This window comes from Capra hircus, chromosome 24 (genome assembly GCF_001704415.2).
Source record: "Capra hircus breed San Clemente chromosome 24, ASM170441v1, whole genome shotgun sequence".
NCBI classification, from domain to species: Eukaryota; Metazoa; Chordata; class Mammalia; order Artiodactyla; family Bovidae; genus Capra; species Capra hircus.
The window spans coordinates 54,510,226-54,528,227 of record NC_030831.1 but is presented as its reverse complement, the minus strand read 5'-3'; the positions used below and the strand labels follow the sequence as shown (position 1 = coordinate 54,528,227).

The 18,002-nt window shown below is 41.1% G+C and overlaps 1 protein-coding gene across 2 annotated transcripts in view; it reads left to right on the top strand.

The window, feature by feature from the left end:
- CCDC68 (coiled-coil domain containing 68) overlaps positions 1-18,002 on the top strand; it is a 60,503-nt gene that overhangs the window by 28,485 nt on the left and 14,016 nt on the right. For both annotated transcript variants that reach the window (XM_018039766.1, XM_018039767.1), the window contains 3 exons: positions 851-976; positions 2,747-2,875; positions 9,489-9,571. In XM_018039766.1, coding sequence (XP_017895255.1) covers positions 851-976; positions 2,747-2,875; positions 9,489-9,571 — 338 coding nt within the window. The remainder of the gene's footprint in view (positions 1-850; positions 977-2,746; positions 2,876-9,488; positions 9,572-18,002) is intronic.

The following is an 18,002-nucleotide window of genomic DNA, read 5'->3' as shown; positions in this document are numbered from 1 at the left end:
CATATAAATTAGAGCACTCATAGTGAAATGTCTCATTGTTTTGTTTAGCTAATTACTTGTTGGTGCCTTATAGTTTCCTTTTTTTGGCTTATTTTATATACAGTTTTATGGGGCTTCCCAGGTGGTGCTACTGGTAAAGAACCCACCTGCCAATGCAGGAGACATAGGAAACACAGGTTCGATCCCCCAGTCGGGATTTGATCCCCAGGTTGGGATTTGATCCCCTGAAGGAGGCCATGGCAATCCACTCTAGTATTCTTGCCTGGAGAATCCCATGGACAGAAGAGCCTGACAGGCTACATACAGTCCATAGGGTCACAAAGAGTTGGACACGATTGAAGCGACTTGACACATTTACAGTCTTATAGTGACTTAGTAGGTAAATCTTTGTAGTCATCCTTGATTATTTCTTAGGTGATAATCCTTGAAAGATTCATGACACTTTATCTTTATTGCCCCTAGTACTTCAATCTTGTCCAGCTTCTATTTCAGGAAATACATTTTTAGTACTGTCGTCGCCACTGATGATAAAACGCTTGCAAATTCGTGTCTAAGCCAATGGGGCACCAGGGAACACTTTGCAAGGTGTGGTCTTTAATGCAGGGTGTTGTTCTTGGCTCTTGCTTGGCTGCCCAGTGCTAATCACTTTCATGACAGCCCTGATAAACAAGGCCTTCTCATTTTATGTTTTCTTCCTACCAGGTAACAGCGTCTTTCCTCCTAGCCATTGTCTATGAAGGTGCATAAGTTTGGTTACAGACTGTGCTTTTGATTGCCCATCAAACTGCCCTGTCTTTAACCCTTCTTTATTGTACATGTCAGAGTGTGCACAGTGACCTTTTATTTCTAGCTCGAAGCCTCCAGAGAAGCAGGAGCAGCGGCTCTAAGAAATGTGGCCCAGAGATTATTGGAAAACTATCAAACACGGTCTGAAGAAGTTAGAAAGAAGCATGAGGACAGGCGGCACCTCCTCCAGGTACTGAGCTGGTGAACTAACCTCCAAGCTGTCCAAGTCTCCCTTTTAGGGAGGAGTTAGATGTGAAACAGGCAATGGCCACGTGACCAGGCAGGCCCCGGGAAGGGCAGTCTGCCTGTCTTCTGCCCTGATCTCCCCCTAGCCCTGGTACATGGTACCTGGATGTTACCAAGCTGCTCTGTTGCCACCATGCCCAGAGCCCTGCAGAGCGCTGGTGGGAGAGAGGACATGCCACTCAGCCTAGAAATCAGGGATGGCCCCATGACACTAGCCAGTGGCTTCTCTTCTGGCTCTGCCTTTGACTAACTAGGTGACCCCGTTTGAGTCATTCTGTCTCTCTGGACTTGACTCTAAAATGAAAAAGTTGGGGAACTTCCCTGAGGGTCCAGTGGCTAAGACTCTGCACTTCCAATACAAGGGCCCCAGGTTCGATCCCTGGTTAGGAACGGATCCCACATGCTCACATGCAGCTGAGAGTCCACGTGCCACAACTAAAGATCTTGCATGTCACAACTAAGACCTGGCACAGCCAAATTAATTAATTAGTTTAAAAATAAATATTACAATTTTTTTTAAATGATAAAGTTGGGCTTGATAAATAGGTTCAAAATTGTTTTGGTCCTGTAACGATTCTATAGAGGAAACAAACAAAAATCATGTATATGTACATATATATTTCATATTAAATTATATTTTATATTTCTATATTTAAAATCATTAAAATCATATAATATTATATGAATGCCTGTATATCATACACATAAACTTTTTTTTTCATTTATTTTTAAACCTGAACTATGTATCCTAAGACCAATAAAACTGTATCTGGAAAATGTATCCAGAACTAGGGAAGAGGGGAAATGTGTGTATGTGTGTTTGTCAAAACTCAAAACAGGAAGGCTCATTCAGGCTTGGGTGGGGCATCTGGTCCCTGCCAGCTCCGGCCCTAGGAGGGTCCCTGGGGAGCACGGTAGGAAACCCACTGCCTAGGTGACACGCCCTCAAGCTTGCTCTGGGGGTGATGGTCACAGACTCGTAGGCATGAGGACGCAGGTGAAGTACCCAAGTGAGCGAGTGAGCAGGTGGACGGAAGTGCCCGTGTCCCTGCAAAAGGGACTCTGCCCAGCCTGGGGTTCCAGGGCAGGAATGCCCACCTAGTGTGTTCAAGGGAAATCAGATACTTTTTTTTTAAACCAAAAAATCTCAAGTCCTATTAAATACAGAAGCAGATGTGCCTGCTCATGTCAAGTACAAGTCAGTAGAAGCTCTCCCATGTGTGGCCTGGGGCCTGCCTGCTAAAGACTTCTCTCCTGTTAGTGTAACTCCTAGGTTCAGTGGCTCAGAGATAACCCCCTGACAGCGTGGAGATAAGTGTTCTGCTTTTATGACATTTTCTGATTAAAAATAAAACATTTTTTTACTTGAAGGCATAAGATCTTGGTTTTGTTCTATGTAAGTTTTGTTGAGAAAAATTCAAAAGTTTTGCTTTTTTAGAATTACTGTCTTTTCTTTCTGTCCCTCTTTCAGAGAAGATGCTTTTTAGTAACAGATATCAACTTCTAGAAATAATATTTATGTATTATTAATTCTCCATTGATTTAGTGTTGCTGTAGTCCATCAGGTTTATTTTAAAGGAAGACTGAATTCACAGAAGTAATTCTAAATATGTGTAAATTATTAATTTATATAGATATATAAATTATAGCAAGAGATAATATCTGTATAAGTTTAGCTAAAACAATGGTCTGACAACTGCTTTTCTAACCAAAGGTTGACAAACTTGAAAAAGAACAGAAATTGAAACAACATGTTGAAAATCTGGATCAAATTGCTGAAAAGCTTGAAGAAAAACATAAGCAAATCACCGAGTTGGAGAATCTTGTACAAAGAATGGAAAAGGTAGGTCCTTGGAGAATTAAAGGCACTTTTTCCTGATATGGTTAGGATGAGAATGTATGAAAATAAGTAGCATTAAGTGAAAGTGCTCTTTGTAGCTGAAGATGTTAGAATGCGCTCAATAATGTTCGTTTCTTGCCTCACACATTTATATGATGTGTGTTGTGGTTACTGATTTACCTTTTTACAAACACTGCAGTCATATTATGTCACTTTTTTTCCCTAGTAAAGGTGTGGCTGAGAAAGGGGAACTAGGTGAGGCAATGAGTAGAAAGGATGGAAAGGATCACAAAGTCCACCTGCTACTATAATAGTGCAGTGGATCCCTGCAGTCGTAGCACTGTGTACTAGTCAATGGAGTGTTTATTTTTGGCCAACCGTGTTCCCTTTAGGTTTATAAAAACCTATGCCTGCCATAGGACAGACATAGTTCACAAATAAGAAAAGACATTCACAAATTGTAACTTTCAAAAGAGACAATTTAGGGAAGAATAATAATAGAACAAAAATTATTGAAAAGTTTCATGCAGTACTCCTTTAAGTAGCCGGCCCTCCAAATACACACAAAAAATGAACACAGTTCATTTGGCATGCCTTAGAATTCAGACAAACCAAGGAATATTTGTTAATAATAAATGGACAGTTGGCATCTTTGAAACTGAGTCGGAGTAGATAATACAGACTCTTTTAACTTCTCGTAAATATTGCCCAGTGTTGTCGTTGTTTTCCAGTCGCGACTCAGACCCCACGGACTGCAGCGTGCCATGCTCCTCCGTCCTTCATCCAAAGTGCTCAAATCTATGTCCACTGAGTCTCTGTCCTTCACGCTCTCTTGGAATTTGCAGATTCACGTCCCTCATCGGTGGTACTGTCTCACCATCTCATCCTCTGCTGCCCTCTTCTCAATGCATTTTTATATTTATTATATGAATTTGCCGATTTGCCTCCAGTCTTCTCAGCCTTATTTTCTTTTATGAATCTGCTTGAACTGAGGCTATTTTAGAAATGTCAGGGCTTCCCTGGGGGCTTGGTAAAGAATCCACCTGCAATATGGAAGACCTGTGTTTGATCCCTGGGTCGGGAAGATCCCCTGGAGAAGGGAATGGCTGCCCACTCCAGTGTTCTGGCCTGGAGAATTCCATGGACAGAGAAGCCTGGCGGGTTACAGTCCACGGGGTTACAAAGAGTTGGATGTGACTGAGCGACTTTCCCTTTCCTAGAAATGTCACTTCCAAAGCATCACATGTCAACATTCAGGATATTTGCCTGAGAAAAGTTTGATCAATTTTTTTTACATATTTCCTAAGAATTTAATTTATAACTGTGAGTTTGGCTGAATTTGTGATCTTAATGAAGGTCCTATGAAGAAATCATGAAAGTTAAAGAAGCCTAAACTTAACTGAACTTAGTAATAATAATCTACAGCTACAACTGTGTTGTATGGTGGGTGATGTTCAGTGTTTTACTTTGGCCAAAATCACAGGGCTAGAATGCCCTCAAGTAGCTGGTTTGCCCACGTGTAGCAGTTTGTAAGTTAGATGTGTTGGACAAACTGTAACATTTGGATGAATACTTTGCTGTGAGAGTATTTATCCTGCAAATAGATAAAGGAGAGGTGATATATATATACAATGGAGTATTACTCAGACTTTAAAATGAATGAAATAAACCATTTGCAGCAACATGGATGGACCTAGAGATTGTCATACTGAGAGAAGTAAGTCAGACAGAGAAGGAGAAATATCATATAGCATCCCTTATATGCAGAACCTAAAAAGAAATGATACAAGTGAGCTTATTCACAAAACAGAAACAGACTCATAGACTTTAAGAATGAACTTATGGTTGCAGGAGGGAGAGAGGATGGGGAAGAGATAATTAGGGGGTTTGGAATCGACATATACACATTGCTATATATTTAAAATGGAAAACTAACAAGGACTTCGGGTAAAGCATAAGGAACTCTGCTCAATGTTATGTGGCAGCCTGATGGGAAGGGATTTTTGGGGAGAAGGGATACATGTATATACATGGCTGATTCCCTTTACTATCCACCCAAAACTATCACAGCATTGTTAATTGGCTGTAGTGCAATACAAAGTAAAAAGTTTTTTTTAAAAAAGAATATTTATCCTGTGATAAAATCCCATGGACAGAGGAGCCTGACAGTCTACAATCCGTGGGGTCACAGAGAGTTGGACATGACTTAGCAACTAAACAACAGCAACGAAATTGTTTGGCAAACTCAGATAGCACAAGGGACATTTGCATCGAGGGAAGGAAGACAGTTCCTTGCCCGACTCTTTGCGACCCCATGGACTGTAGCCTACCAGGCTCCTCTGTCCATGGGATTTTCCAGGCAATAGTACTGGAGTGGGTTGCCATTTCCTTCTCTAGGGGATCTTCCCGACCCAGGGATCGAACCTGGGTCCCCCACATTGTAGACAGATGCTTTACCGTCTGAGCCACTGGGGAAGTCCTTCAATTCAAACAGAGTTGCTTAATTAAATTACTTGATTAACCAGCTTGACATTTAAATTTAGGTTTGCAATCACCTCAAACCCAGTAACACTGGGTCACGTTTAGTGGCCAGTTGTCAGTCCGTGAAAATTAACAACAAATAATGGAATGTAATTTCTATCTTCTAGAAACCCGAGGAAATCTGCCCTGGATGTGAGTTCATCTCAGAATTCTGGGGTATATTCACTGGACTATATATTCAACAAATATTTGAGCTTCTACCATTTACCAGGCAGAGCTAGAGGCTAGATATCTATTTGGAGTGGACCAGATATAGTCTTTGTGGAGATTGCAATATAATGTATCTGGGTCGTGTGAGACTCCAGGAACTTCCCAGCCCTCTTTTCATGCATTCTCACAGGGGTCTTCAGGGAAGCTGACATCCCACTGAAGGCAGGGGAACGGACCCCAGAATGAGGTTAAGCAGCTTAGATCCTGGCAGATTTTGAGAAGTGATGGCCTGCATTCTTCTTGATATTGACCTTTAATGGAGAGTTCTCATGAGGAGCTTTGTGACAGTGAGTGGACTGGATGCCCAAGGTTCAGCAAGGCCATGCAGGACCCTTCCAGAACATTCTAGTTCAGTGACTTCCTGAAGCGGAGTCTTTGGGGATCTCTGGGAAGTGGAGGTAGATGGGGACGCAGTGGAAAGAAAATGTGAAGGAATTTTTTTTAACATAGTTAAGGATACATTATATTTGTAAAATAATCAAACAAATATAAGAAGCAAAGCTTGGTAGCATCTTGTTTTAAGGAGGTACTGAGCATACAGGCCATGATGAAGGGTTTCTCAGGAGCGGAGTGTGTGTCAGAATGAGGAGGGGTTACTGTTAATACCTTAGTATTAATAAGAAAAAAGACACGAGTTCAAAAAGAAATGACAATTAAAAATGAACATCCCCAACAAAGGTTGATAAATACTGCCCTGGTGGTGAGCACCCCCCTGGAGAAGGATTCATTTTCTACTCACTTGCACAAGCCGCTGCTCCAGTAAATAGCCATTAGTGGTATGAGGTCTGGTAATGAACACATTACTTAAAACCTTCACCATCTGTCCCACTTTAATCAGGAATGCAGTGAGAATGAATCCCATAAACACAGTGATAAGCCAGCAAAAGCGCCCAATAAGAGCATTTTAATACGGCATATGTTCCTTTGGCTAACAGTGCACTATGGTTGCGTCGTATTTGTTTTCCAGTGTCGTTGATTTAGCGCTAGTAGAATTTTAGAGCTCAGAGGCACTTTTGAGACCAGCTAATTCCTCATCATCATTTTATAAACGAGGACCGTGTGAACAAGGAACTATTCCACAGTCCTCCAGTTAGCAGTTTACAGTCCTTTCTGTTATGCCCCCAGCTTCTCTGCTGTGGGATAAAAAGGATGCCCGTGATTCCTGAACCATCTAGATGTTAACATACGGCAATGATTTACACTGGTGTCCACTTCACCTTGATCAGTAAATGAAGTGGTGAAGTGAGAGTCGCTCAGCCATGTCTGACTCTTTGTGATCCCATGGACTGTATAGTCCATGGAATTCTCCAGGCCAGAATAGAGTGGGTAGCCTTTCCATTCTCCAGCGGATCTTCCCAACCCAGGGATGGAACCCAGGTCTCCCACATTGTAGGCGGATTCTTTACCAGCTGAGCCACAAGGGAAGCCCAAGAATACTGAAGTGGGTAGTCTATCCCTTCTCCAGGGGATCTTCCTGACCCAGGAATTGAACCAGGGTCTCTTACATTGCAGGTGGATTCTTTACCAACTGAGCTATCAGGGAAGCCATCTTCCGAAAATAGGGTGAGGGAACAAGATGCTCTTCAGAAGTGTGGTTTGGGCAGGAGTGTATTGTCTACTGGGTGGCGCTGTGAATGCTTTTTCCTTTCCAGAAGATACTGTTCCTGAAAAGTGAAAAGTGCCAACTGGCGTAGTGTGATCTTCCCTGTTGTCAGAGAGGAAACATTAACAGTCCAAGCTTCAAGGACCTGCTGTATAGCACATGGAATTCTACTCAATATTCCATAATAACCTACCCAGGAAAAGAATATGAAGAAGAATGGATATATGTATAACTGAACCACTTTACACAAAACTGACGCAACATTGTAAATCAACTATACTCAAATATAAACTAAAAATTAAATTTTAAAAAGTTCAAGCTAAATACTGGAGCCTTGGCCAAGGCAGACTATTTGCTTGTCCCGCTGTGTGGTCTCCTTAAATCCTTGTTATAAAGATCCATGAACAGAGAGTAAGTCCATTAGGAAGAATGTTTGTTAAAACACCATTTTTTTTTTCTGTAAATTCAAAATATATTATAAGTGATATGTTTCGTTGGTGATCCAAATATCATAATAAACTTTCAGAGTATCTTGTTCCCTCAGATCAACTAGGACTACAGCAGAAAAATATATGTGATGTATACGTATATAAAACCAGAGTGCCACAGAAACGTTTTGAAAAATTTAGTATAAATTTTAAAATTAACAGCACACATATGACATGCATGGCATCTTAAAATTATTATATGTTGAGGTTCTAACACGTTCTAGAAAAGCATGTCGACCTTTCACATATATCCCCAATCATCCCAACATTTCAATGTAGGTAGTATTATCCCCATTTTAGGGATGTTCAAAAAGTCAAAAAAATGACTCTGATATATTTAATGAATACATGTCAGATGTTTTATTCAACTCCTTAACTAATGAAGGAGCCAACAAAATGGTAAAGCTGATTTAAATAAAATATTTTTTGAAATTGGCTGTTGACCTGCATTTTGAAAAAAGGAACATAGGATAGATTACTGGGTTAGATACAAAGGTAGTTAATATTCTTCAAGTCAAGAAACCATAATCTTTGGGATTACTTTTCTACCAGGCAGAAACCCACAAATTAACAAGCAACTGCACAAAATCAGGGCTCTAATCAAATAATAAAAAATAAAGTCAAACACAAAGAAATTCTCCAAGAGAATTTAAAAAATTCCTTGGGTCAGGTTATTAAACAATGACCCAATATGACATTAAAATCATGTATTTTGAATCATAAGTTTTGGTTAGTTTTTTTTTTTAACAGTGATAAGAGCTAGAGAGGTTAAAGCCTTGGCAAAAACTACACAGTCACCAAGTTTCAAAACCAGGTCAGTCCATGTCCCAAGACGTTCTGATATTTTGCTACAATGGCACTGTCTTGTATTTTACCATATAAATTCTGCAGAAGGTATGATTTTAACCAGCATTGCAAATAGTGTCAAAACATCTATTTCCATCAAATATAAAAAAGAGTACAATCATGACAGCTTAGTTTTTCATGGATGTGTCTGTTTTCCTCTTGGATGGAAAGAGTTTCGTTTAATAATGACATTAAGACGTTTCTTTAGGTATTCTTTCAAAATGTCAAAATTTCTGTTCCATCCTAATTAGGAAGTGACTTTATCACTTGTGGCTTTGAGCCTTCACTAAAAATACACTTACTACTTTTCTACCTTCTGACAGTTGCCGTGTGAGAGGTAGGTATCAAGACCAGGGCAACAGTATCCTTGGATACCAATAACTGAGACTAATGTAGGAGAAGCAGGTGGAATGATGGGAGAACCAGTGCCTAGAGAGAGATGAGCAGTAAGCATTTGGGATGGGATGGAGAGCCGCAGAAGTTTGACCAAGAAGTGGGCTAGGGAAGGAGCCAAGGTCTCTAGACAAGGGAAGGCGGTGAAGGCACCTAGTCTTGACCTGTCATTCAGCTACTTGTAAAGGGACGGCAGAGGATGAGATGGTTGGATGGCATCACTGACTCAATGGGCATGAGTTTGTGCAAGCTCCAGGAGTTGGTGAAGGACAGGGAGGCCTGGCGTGCTGCAGTCCATGGGGTTGCAAAGAGTTGGACACAACTGAGTGACTGAACTGTACTGAGCTGAAACCATGCAGGAGAATGCCTGTCTGGGCCATTGGGATGGACTGTAACAGCTAACTCTTGAGCTCAAAACGTATTTCTGGTATTACAAGAAGCATCTTCAGTGAACAGTTTGCAAGAACGCCTTGCGAAACACACCCACACACCGAGGACAAGAAATAAGCAAAATTTGTCTCTTATTTTCTCCTAGGAAAAGAGAACACTGCTAGAAAAAAAACTGTCTTTGGAAAACAAGCTTCTGCATCTCAAACCCAACACTACAAATGCTAAAAGGTTTGCAAATCTACCTCCGAAGTAAAAGCAGTTCCTGGTGTATTTGCCCTCCTCTGGTCCACTGAGCAGAGGATAGAAGGCTTCTATCCCACAAGAGAAAGGAAGCCTGAAAGTGCGTGAGGAAGGGAGATTTCTTCGTATTAACTGCCATGTGTCTCTTCCTTTCTAGCTACCGAGGGATCAGGAAGGAAGCAAAGGTCACTGCGGGTACAGGGAGACAGCTGTGTGTGTGGGAAGGGGGCAGTAAACCCTTTTGAAGAGTAAATGAGCCTGTCCCCTCCCCTGGTGCTGAACAGGGTGCTGATGAGGTCTCCGTTCACCCGATGCTTCTGATTTGGTTAATGGATCTCTGCTTCAGCTGGCATTAAATTAGTTAGCCCACAAATGGAATTATAAGACAGTTTTGTTGTGCTCCCAACTTTGTAGAGAATGAAGGAAATACTGTGAAAAGCATCCTTAGTTCTTGGGACTTACTTACAAATACTCATTTGGTGTGCTGGTCCTTGGTGTGCTAGAGGTGGGGGTGGATTTATGAGTTTATGGATATCAAATGGCTTGACTGCTCGGCTGCAGTTTGAAAAATTCTCTGAAATATGATAGAATAAGTGGTATTATATGAAATTTCCTGAACTTTTTCTTTTCCTTTCCTTTCTTTTCTTTTAATTCTAAGCCTTCCACAATCATCATATATTCTGATATAACATTCAAAGTTCAATCTGTTTCAAGATCTTAGTTCATCCATCCAGAACTATTGCTCTGGGCACTATTATAACCTCAAAATGTGCACATTCTTATTCTCATTGAATAACTTACACTCAAACATCAGTTTCTCTTGGTCCTTTGATTTTTTCCTATTTGCTTTTGTTTCCCTGCTATCTCTTTCTCGTCATTGGCCCACAGAAGCCAAAGTCTAGAACTGGACTGACCCTGACAATTTCGGACTGGCCCTGTACCTACATGTTTGAAACACACAGGGATACCACTAATATTAATTTCCCTGAATGCTTGTGAACAGGCATACAGCCCCAGAAGGTGGGTTTCTAACTTTTGTAGCACTGCACATCTCTAACTTATAGGTAGGTCTTCCCCAGGCGGCGCAGTGATAAAAACTCTGCCTGCCAGTGCAGAAGGTGCAAGAGATATGGGTTCAGTCCCTGGGTTGGGAAGATCCCCTAGAATAGGAGATGGCAACTCACTCCAGTATGTTGCCTGGGAAATCCCCTGGACAGAGGAGCCTGGTGGGCTACAGTCCATGGGGTTGCAGAGAGTCAGACATGACTGAGCACAACACAGCAACCTACACACATCTCTGTAGATAAGAAAATACTATGGAAAATATCCATAAACCTTTGAAATTACTTGTATTTACTCATAATTTAAGTAAATTTTTGGCTTACTTCTTTTTTTTTCTAAAGAGAGCTTTTCCATGCTGTAAAACTACAGTTGGTGCAATGTGCCTTCCATGAAAAGTATAGACAATTTGTTTGATTTTTTCCCTTTAAAAATAGTTTTGTTTTGTTTTTCTGGATAATAGGTTTTGTCAGTGTTTGAGCCAAAAATGTAACCATTTTAGAAACCAAACTGATCTGTTCTTTCAGTTCTGTTATATATGAGCTGTCATGATGAAGAACTCTCAAAAAGCTCTCGACGTTTTAAAAATATCTTGAGGGAAATGGATGTTTTGTGTTTCCAGAAAGGTATTTGAATGTCCTGGCTTGTGCAGTTTTCATAAATGGTAGGTATCACAAATATTTGTTTTACTTGTTACTTCGAGCTGTGTGTGGAGGCATTCACTTTGCTAAGTGACAAGAAAATGAAATCAGTATGAGTCAGATTCTTTTGGTTAAAGCAACAGAGACTTGGTTAAGCTAGCATAAAGGATTTCTGTTCAAGATTAAGACTGGATAGATATGGCTGTAAAGAAGATGTACTCATGGGAAGATAGGAGGACCACACTTTAGCACCTAACGTGATTTGAAAAATCAGAGTTATTTTGTTGACCCTGCTTAGCAAGGTGCTGTTTATGCAGTTTCATTCTTTTGTTGTTCTTTGTTCTTCCGGGATAATTCGTTACCTTTTCCCACCATCTCTTCCTTTCAAATTCCAGAGAAAAGATTCTGATTGGCCTAATACTACTTCCTGTTTTGGTTAGATCGAACACACTGACCAACACCTACATGGACATCCAACCAGTGGTCTGTGGCAGGTGCCCCCTCCCAATCTTGTGGGTGATCTCTGCTTATTCAAGGCCTGCTTCCCTATGGGGCAGGGAAGCCACTGCGGGCGATTTGGTGATTTAATCAAATCACCAAATTTGATTTGGTGGCTTGGGTGATTTAATTATCACTGGGTGGGTGGGTGATTAATAACTATCTTAAACATAGTGAGTTAGATAGGTGCCATGACTTTCTTGAATTGCAGTGAGCTTCATTCTATCATTTTGATAAAGAGATAAAAGACATAATATATGGTAACTTGGCATTTCTAATGTTAGAAAGCATCTCAGAGGATGATAACTTTTAAGCTTTTATAATTCAGAAGAAAAAGCTTTTTCTTTTTAGAAAAAGAAAGAAGTCATGTCTGACTCTCTGCAACCCCATGGATTGCTGCACACCAGACTTCCCTGTCCTTCACTACCTCCCGGAGTTTGCTCAAATTCATGTGCATTGAGCTAGTGATGCCATCCAACTATCTCATCTTCTGTTGCCCCCTTCTCCTCCTGCCTTGAATCTTTCCAACATCAGGGTCTTTTCCAGTGAGTCAGTTCTTCATATCAGGTGGCCCGAAGTACTGAAGCTTCAGCTTCAGTATCAGTCCTTCCAATGAATATTCAGGACTGATTTCCTTTAGGATTGACTGATTTGATCTCCTTGGTCCAAGGGACTCTCAAGAGTCTTCTCCAGCAGTGCAATGCAAAAGCATCAATTCTTTGGCGCTAAGCCTTATGTGGACATGTATATATCATTATATTAAGCTAATCCTCACAATTACTTTTTACAAGAGGTAAAAGATTTAGCAGAAGCATCTTAAAAACAAGGTTGACCCCATATTTCTACTACTGTCAGTACTCACTGACACGTGGGTGTGCCTTTCAGTTTTTAGAGTAGCCTCAGTCACTTATTTAATCTTTCCATTTTCCTTCCAGAAATAAACAGAGCTTCCAGTTGGTTGCTTGATGTGTCAAGATCACTCCGCCTTCCAGAACTTGTAGGGCTGGGAGTTAGGCTCTGGTATTGCCATAGCAAACCCTGTGGCTCCTTCTTCCATAGAGGAGAACTGACTTTCTCAGGAATCTCCAGAGACCTTCTCTCAGACTGGTTTCCTGGGTCCTCTGTGTGGCTGTAAGCAGAAGACAGTTTTCCAGCTTCTCTCTCTGCCCTGTGACATCTCAGACAAGCACACAGGCCCATTTTAGAGTTATCCTTCAGGGAAATATGTTTGGAGTTTGTAAAGATAAAGAGTGTGTTGGCTTCTCCGTATCTACAGAAGCTGCTCAGGGACAGCACATTTGTTAGAGGAGGAAACAGGGTATCTTGAAGATGTGGTTACATATTTTTTAAGCGAATTTATTTACTTGGGTCTTGGTGGCAGCACCCAGAATCTTCGTTGCATCATGCCAGACCTTTCACTGGGGGCGCACAGGCTTGGTTAGACGCATGTGGGATGTTAATTTCCAGACCAGAGATTGAATACGCATCCCATGCCTTGCAAGGCAGAGTCTTAAACGCTGGATCATCAGGGAAGTCCCGTGGTTGAGTGTTAAAGCATACTTTTGTTTCTAACAGTAGTTTTGAGGGTTCTTTTAAGCCTCCCCACCCCACTTAATGCCATCACGGAAAATGACAACAGGGAAGATTTTGACCAGCAATAGAAATTCCTGAGTTTGGTTGAAATGTGAGCAGAGCTATACCCACATCTTAGCTCATTCTTTTGCCGTGATCTGACCTGGGAAAGGTAAGGACCTGGCCTCTCCTGTTCTTCCAGTTGTGATCCTCTCTTCTATTGAGGATTCTCATTTCGTGATGGCCTCCATAAAGGTCCGAAGAAACATCAGATCCTAAACAGCAGGAAACCTGAATCCCTGTAGATTCTAGTGTGATTCTTTCACAGTTTCAGAGAAGCTCCAGGATGCCACCGATCTCACCATCTTCTCTCTCCAGTGGGAACTCCATGTTGGATTATTCATGTTCCCAATGTTTGCATATGTGACAGGTGCCCAGAAGCAGCAGCATCTTGATATATGCAACGTAATTTCAGTTGCCACTTTCCCTGCATTCTGCTTGTATCTTAGCACCCAGCTCTTTATATGTCCTCTGGAATTTTCATTCCTCTAAATATCATAATGGATTAATCTCTGGTAATAAATGTTCTTTCAGTTCAGTTGCTCAGTCATGTCCAACTCTTTGTGACCCCCATGGACTGTAGCACGTCAGGCTTCCTCATCCATCACCATTTCCTGGAGTTTGCCCAAACTCATGTCCACTGAGTCAGTAATGCCATCCAACCATCTCATCCTCTGACCCTTCTCCTCCCACCTTTAATCTTTCCCAGCATCAGGGTCTTTTCCAGTGAATTGGTTCTTTGCATGAGGTGGACAAAGTATTGGAGTTTCAGCTTCAGCATCTGCCCTTCCAGTGAATATTCAGGACTGATTTCCTTCAGACTAGACTGGTTGGATCTCCTTGAAGTCCAAGGGACTCTTTAGAATCTTTTCCAACATCACAGTTCAAAAGCATCAATTCTTCGGCACTCAGCTTTCTTTATAGTCCAACTCTCACATCCATACATGACCCCTGGAGAAACCATCCCTTTGACTAGACGGACCTTTACGTGCTGTACGAGGATTTAAAAGCGTTATATTCTGAGCCTGTGTAAATGTGGCCACTATCATGCTCTTCATACTCTTTGTAATTATATATTTATGTCCCCTGAATTCTAAGAAATGTAAGACTGTGTACAAAAACTACATAACATAACAATCCTTTAACTGAAAGTAAATTAGATGAGGAAATCAGGGAGAGAGAAGAGCAGGAGATAATGGGGTTAGTCCACAAAATGTGTACCGTCAAGCGCTATAAACCTCCTCACAAAGTTTAAACTTTCTAGCAGCCAACCCAGTGAGGAAACTGTGATTAGTTTTGTGATTCACCATGTCCATGTGACTAAAACCAACCAGTTCTTTGGGAGAAGTCTCTTTTTAAACAAATATGTCTATAAGAGAAGAGAGAACAATTTCTAGAATTAGCTCATAGAAAGCACCATGAACAATGTGTTCAACTGAATCCTTACAGTAAACACAGATGCTGTACCTCACAAAATGCTTTTAAAACAGATAGCATGATGGCAGAGAATAATTCGATCAAAGCCATACTCACAGGGAGAAGTCTATGAGAAGGTTCAATAATGCTACCTCAGATGGTGGAAGTTAACTCCTGAATAGATTTAAAGTATTCTGACAATTGGATGGAGAGACCGTCCTCCATAAACTCAATTTCCTTTGACCAAATCTGTGGCAGACATCGGCTGACAGGGAGACTGAGGGTTTGCTTCTCGCCTGGTGCTTATTGTACGGTCATCCCATGTTACTAAAGACAAAACTGTGTGTTTTCACGTTTCTGCAGGTTAAAGAGAGGGTTAACTTCCTTTCTTGCACAGTAAGGAATCTATCATGAAGAAGACCAGAAATGGCGCTTTGCTCACCCTCTCTCCATGGTGAATTGAGGGAGCATCCTCAGTTCCCTTCTTCATCAGGATAGAGCCAAGATTTTCCTCTCTTTTAATTGGGGCTTTTTAGTCTGCTGCCATTGCCATTCCCAGGCTGTGGACTTTCTCAGCTCCAAGTCTGGGATCTTCAAAGAGAAAGCCTTGGGAACTCATCCTCACGTTGTTCCCTGGATCCCAGGGTCCCGCACCGGTCTTCCCTTTTCTCTCCATCTTTCTTACATACACACGTGCTCAGTTGTGTCCAGCTGTATGCAACTCCATGGACTGTAGCCCGCCAGGCTGCTCTGTCCATGGGATTGTCCCAGCAAGAATGCTGGAGTGGGTTGTCATTTCCTCCTCCAGGGGATCTTCCTGACCCAGGAATTGAACGTGTGTCTCCTCTGGCTCCTGCATTGCAGGCAGATTCTTTTTCTTTTTTCAGTATTAACAGCTTGATTTTGTTTAATTCCAGGCGAAGACCAAGGAGCATGATACTCTGATTAAGCTGTACAAGTTTATGTAGATACATAGAAAGTTTCCACTAGGTTTTTTTTTTGTTTTACTTTATTTTTTTCAGAAACTATGTTTATTAAAGCACCATTGGAGAAGGAGGAGGCAGGATCTGGAAAGGGATAGGAGCCTGAGGAGTAAGAGGCCAGCCTGCAGGATGCCCATTCCTTTTTTTTTCTTTTTCTCTTTTTATAAATTTCAGTTTTTAAAAATTTTTTTTTTACTTTACAATATTGTATTGGTTTTGCCATACATCAACAGGAATCTTCCACAGGTGTACATGTGTTCCTAGTCCTGAACCCCCCTCCTACCTCCCTCCCCATACCATCCCTCTGGGTCATCCCAGTGCACCAGCCCCAGGCATTCTGTATCCTGCTGGCAGATTCTTTACCACTGAGCCACCTGGGAAGCCCTATCTTTCTTCTTGCTTTTGTTCATATATAATGTTCAGGTTTGGGATTGTACTTACTGGGAAGAATGGGGGAAAACCATATCTTTTGAATCTTCCTGGAAGTTTTTCAATAATTTCAATACTGAGTTTGTATTTATATTGAGTCATTGGGAGGCAGCATAAATCCTGGATACAGACATTTGTCCTCCTTTCCTAGGCCTGGTCTATGTTAGATTTCTTCTTGATATTTTGCTTTAGTACATCTTAATATTAAGACTGAGTGCTTCAACTGAAAGATAAATAACAGTGATTAAAGGGAGCTCAAATGGTGGCTTATTTAGTATATTCTCACATTTAAAGACCTTAAATGGATGACTGGGTTTTATATTTATTGAAGAAGCTTAAGGGAGATTTTTTTCTGTGACGTCCTTTAATCACTGTTCTAGTGTGTGATGCAGATAATTCTGAAAGCCCTACGGTTTCAAGAGTGCTTCCAGAAACACTTTTCTCCATCTTAAGACCCATTTTTGATTTTTATTTATCTATGATGAGCTTAATAGTAATATTCTTGTGAAATACACAGGGAAAGTCCCCGAGTTTTATATTTTTGGGAGCATATCTACCTACCCCCATCCTTCTAAACACTTTTCGCATTTGGTCCTCAAGTTCTGGGTCATCATAAGACAAAATCAGACCATTTTGAATACTTACCTTTACTAATATACAGTATTTTCATATTTTATGAATTTTTAAAGCCAGCCTGGCTGTGCAAAGCATCCAAGTTCTTTCTCGTTGTCCCCCAGGAAAGTCCTGAGTCTGACTGCTCTTTCCCTCTTCTTTTCTCTTTTTCCCTCTTCTCTCTGGAGCAGTTTTGAACCTTAGCACCAGCTATTGGCCAGATTTCTGTTTGCCTTCTGTGCCTCTTTGGTCCATAAATCCACACCTCATCCTTTTTGTGAAGTGCTTCAAGTCACTTCCTAATTTTTCTGCTGAGTTCCCGTGCCCTTGATTTATGGATGCTCTTTATATATTCTGGATACAGTGCCTTCATTAGTCATTTACGTTACTGAGATTCTGAGGCTATCTGATTAGCTTTCATTTGATGATCAGTGGTTTTAAGTTTTTGTCTAGTCAAACTTATTAGTCTTTTCCTTTGCAGTTAATGCTGTTCTGAGTCCTGTTGGGTTGGCCAAAAAGTTCATATGAAAAAACCCAAATGAACTTTTTTGCCAATCCAGGATTTTAACAATCTTTCTCTATTCCAAATTCATTAAAATACTCTTCTATATTATCTTCTTAAATTTTTGCGGTCCCCAGTTTTATCTTACATAGAACTTTTTTTTTGATGAGGTGTTCAGTTCAGTCACTCAGTCGTGTCCGACTCTTTGCAACCCCATGACCTGCAGCACACCAGGCCTCCCTGTCTATCACCAACTCTCAGAGTTTACCCAAACTCATGTCCATTGAGTTGGTGATGCCATCCAACCATCTCGTCCTCTGTCGTCCTCTTCTCCTGCCTTCAATCTTTCCCAACATCAGGGTCTTTTCCAATGAGTCAGCTCTTCGCATCAGGTGGCCAAAATATTGGAGTTTCAGCTTCAACATCAGTCCTTCCAGTGAACACCCAGGAATGATTTCCTTTAGGATGGACTGGTTGGATCTCCTTGCAGTCCAAGGGACTCTCAAGAGTCTTCTCCAACACCAAAGTTCAAAAGCATCAATTCTTCGGCCCTCAGCTTTCTTTATAGTCCAACTCTCACATCCATACATGACCACTGGAAAAACCGTAGCCTTGACTAGATAGACCTTTGTTGACAAAGTAATGTC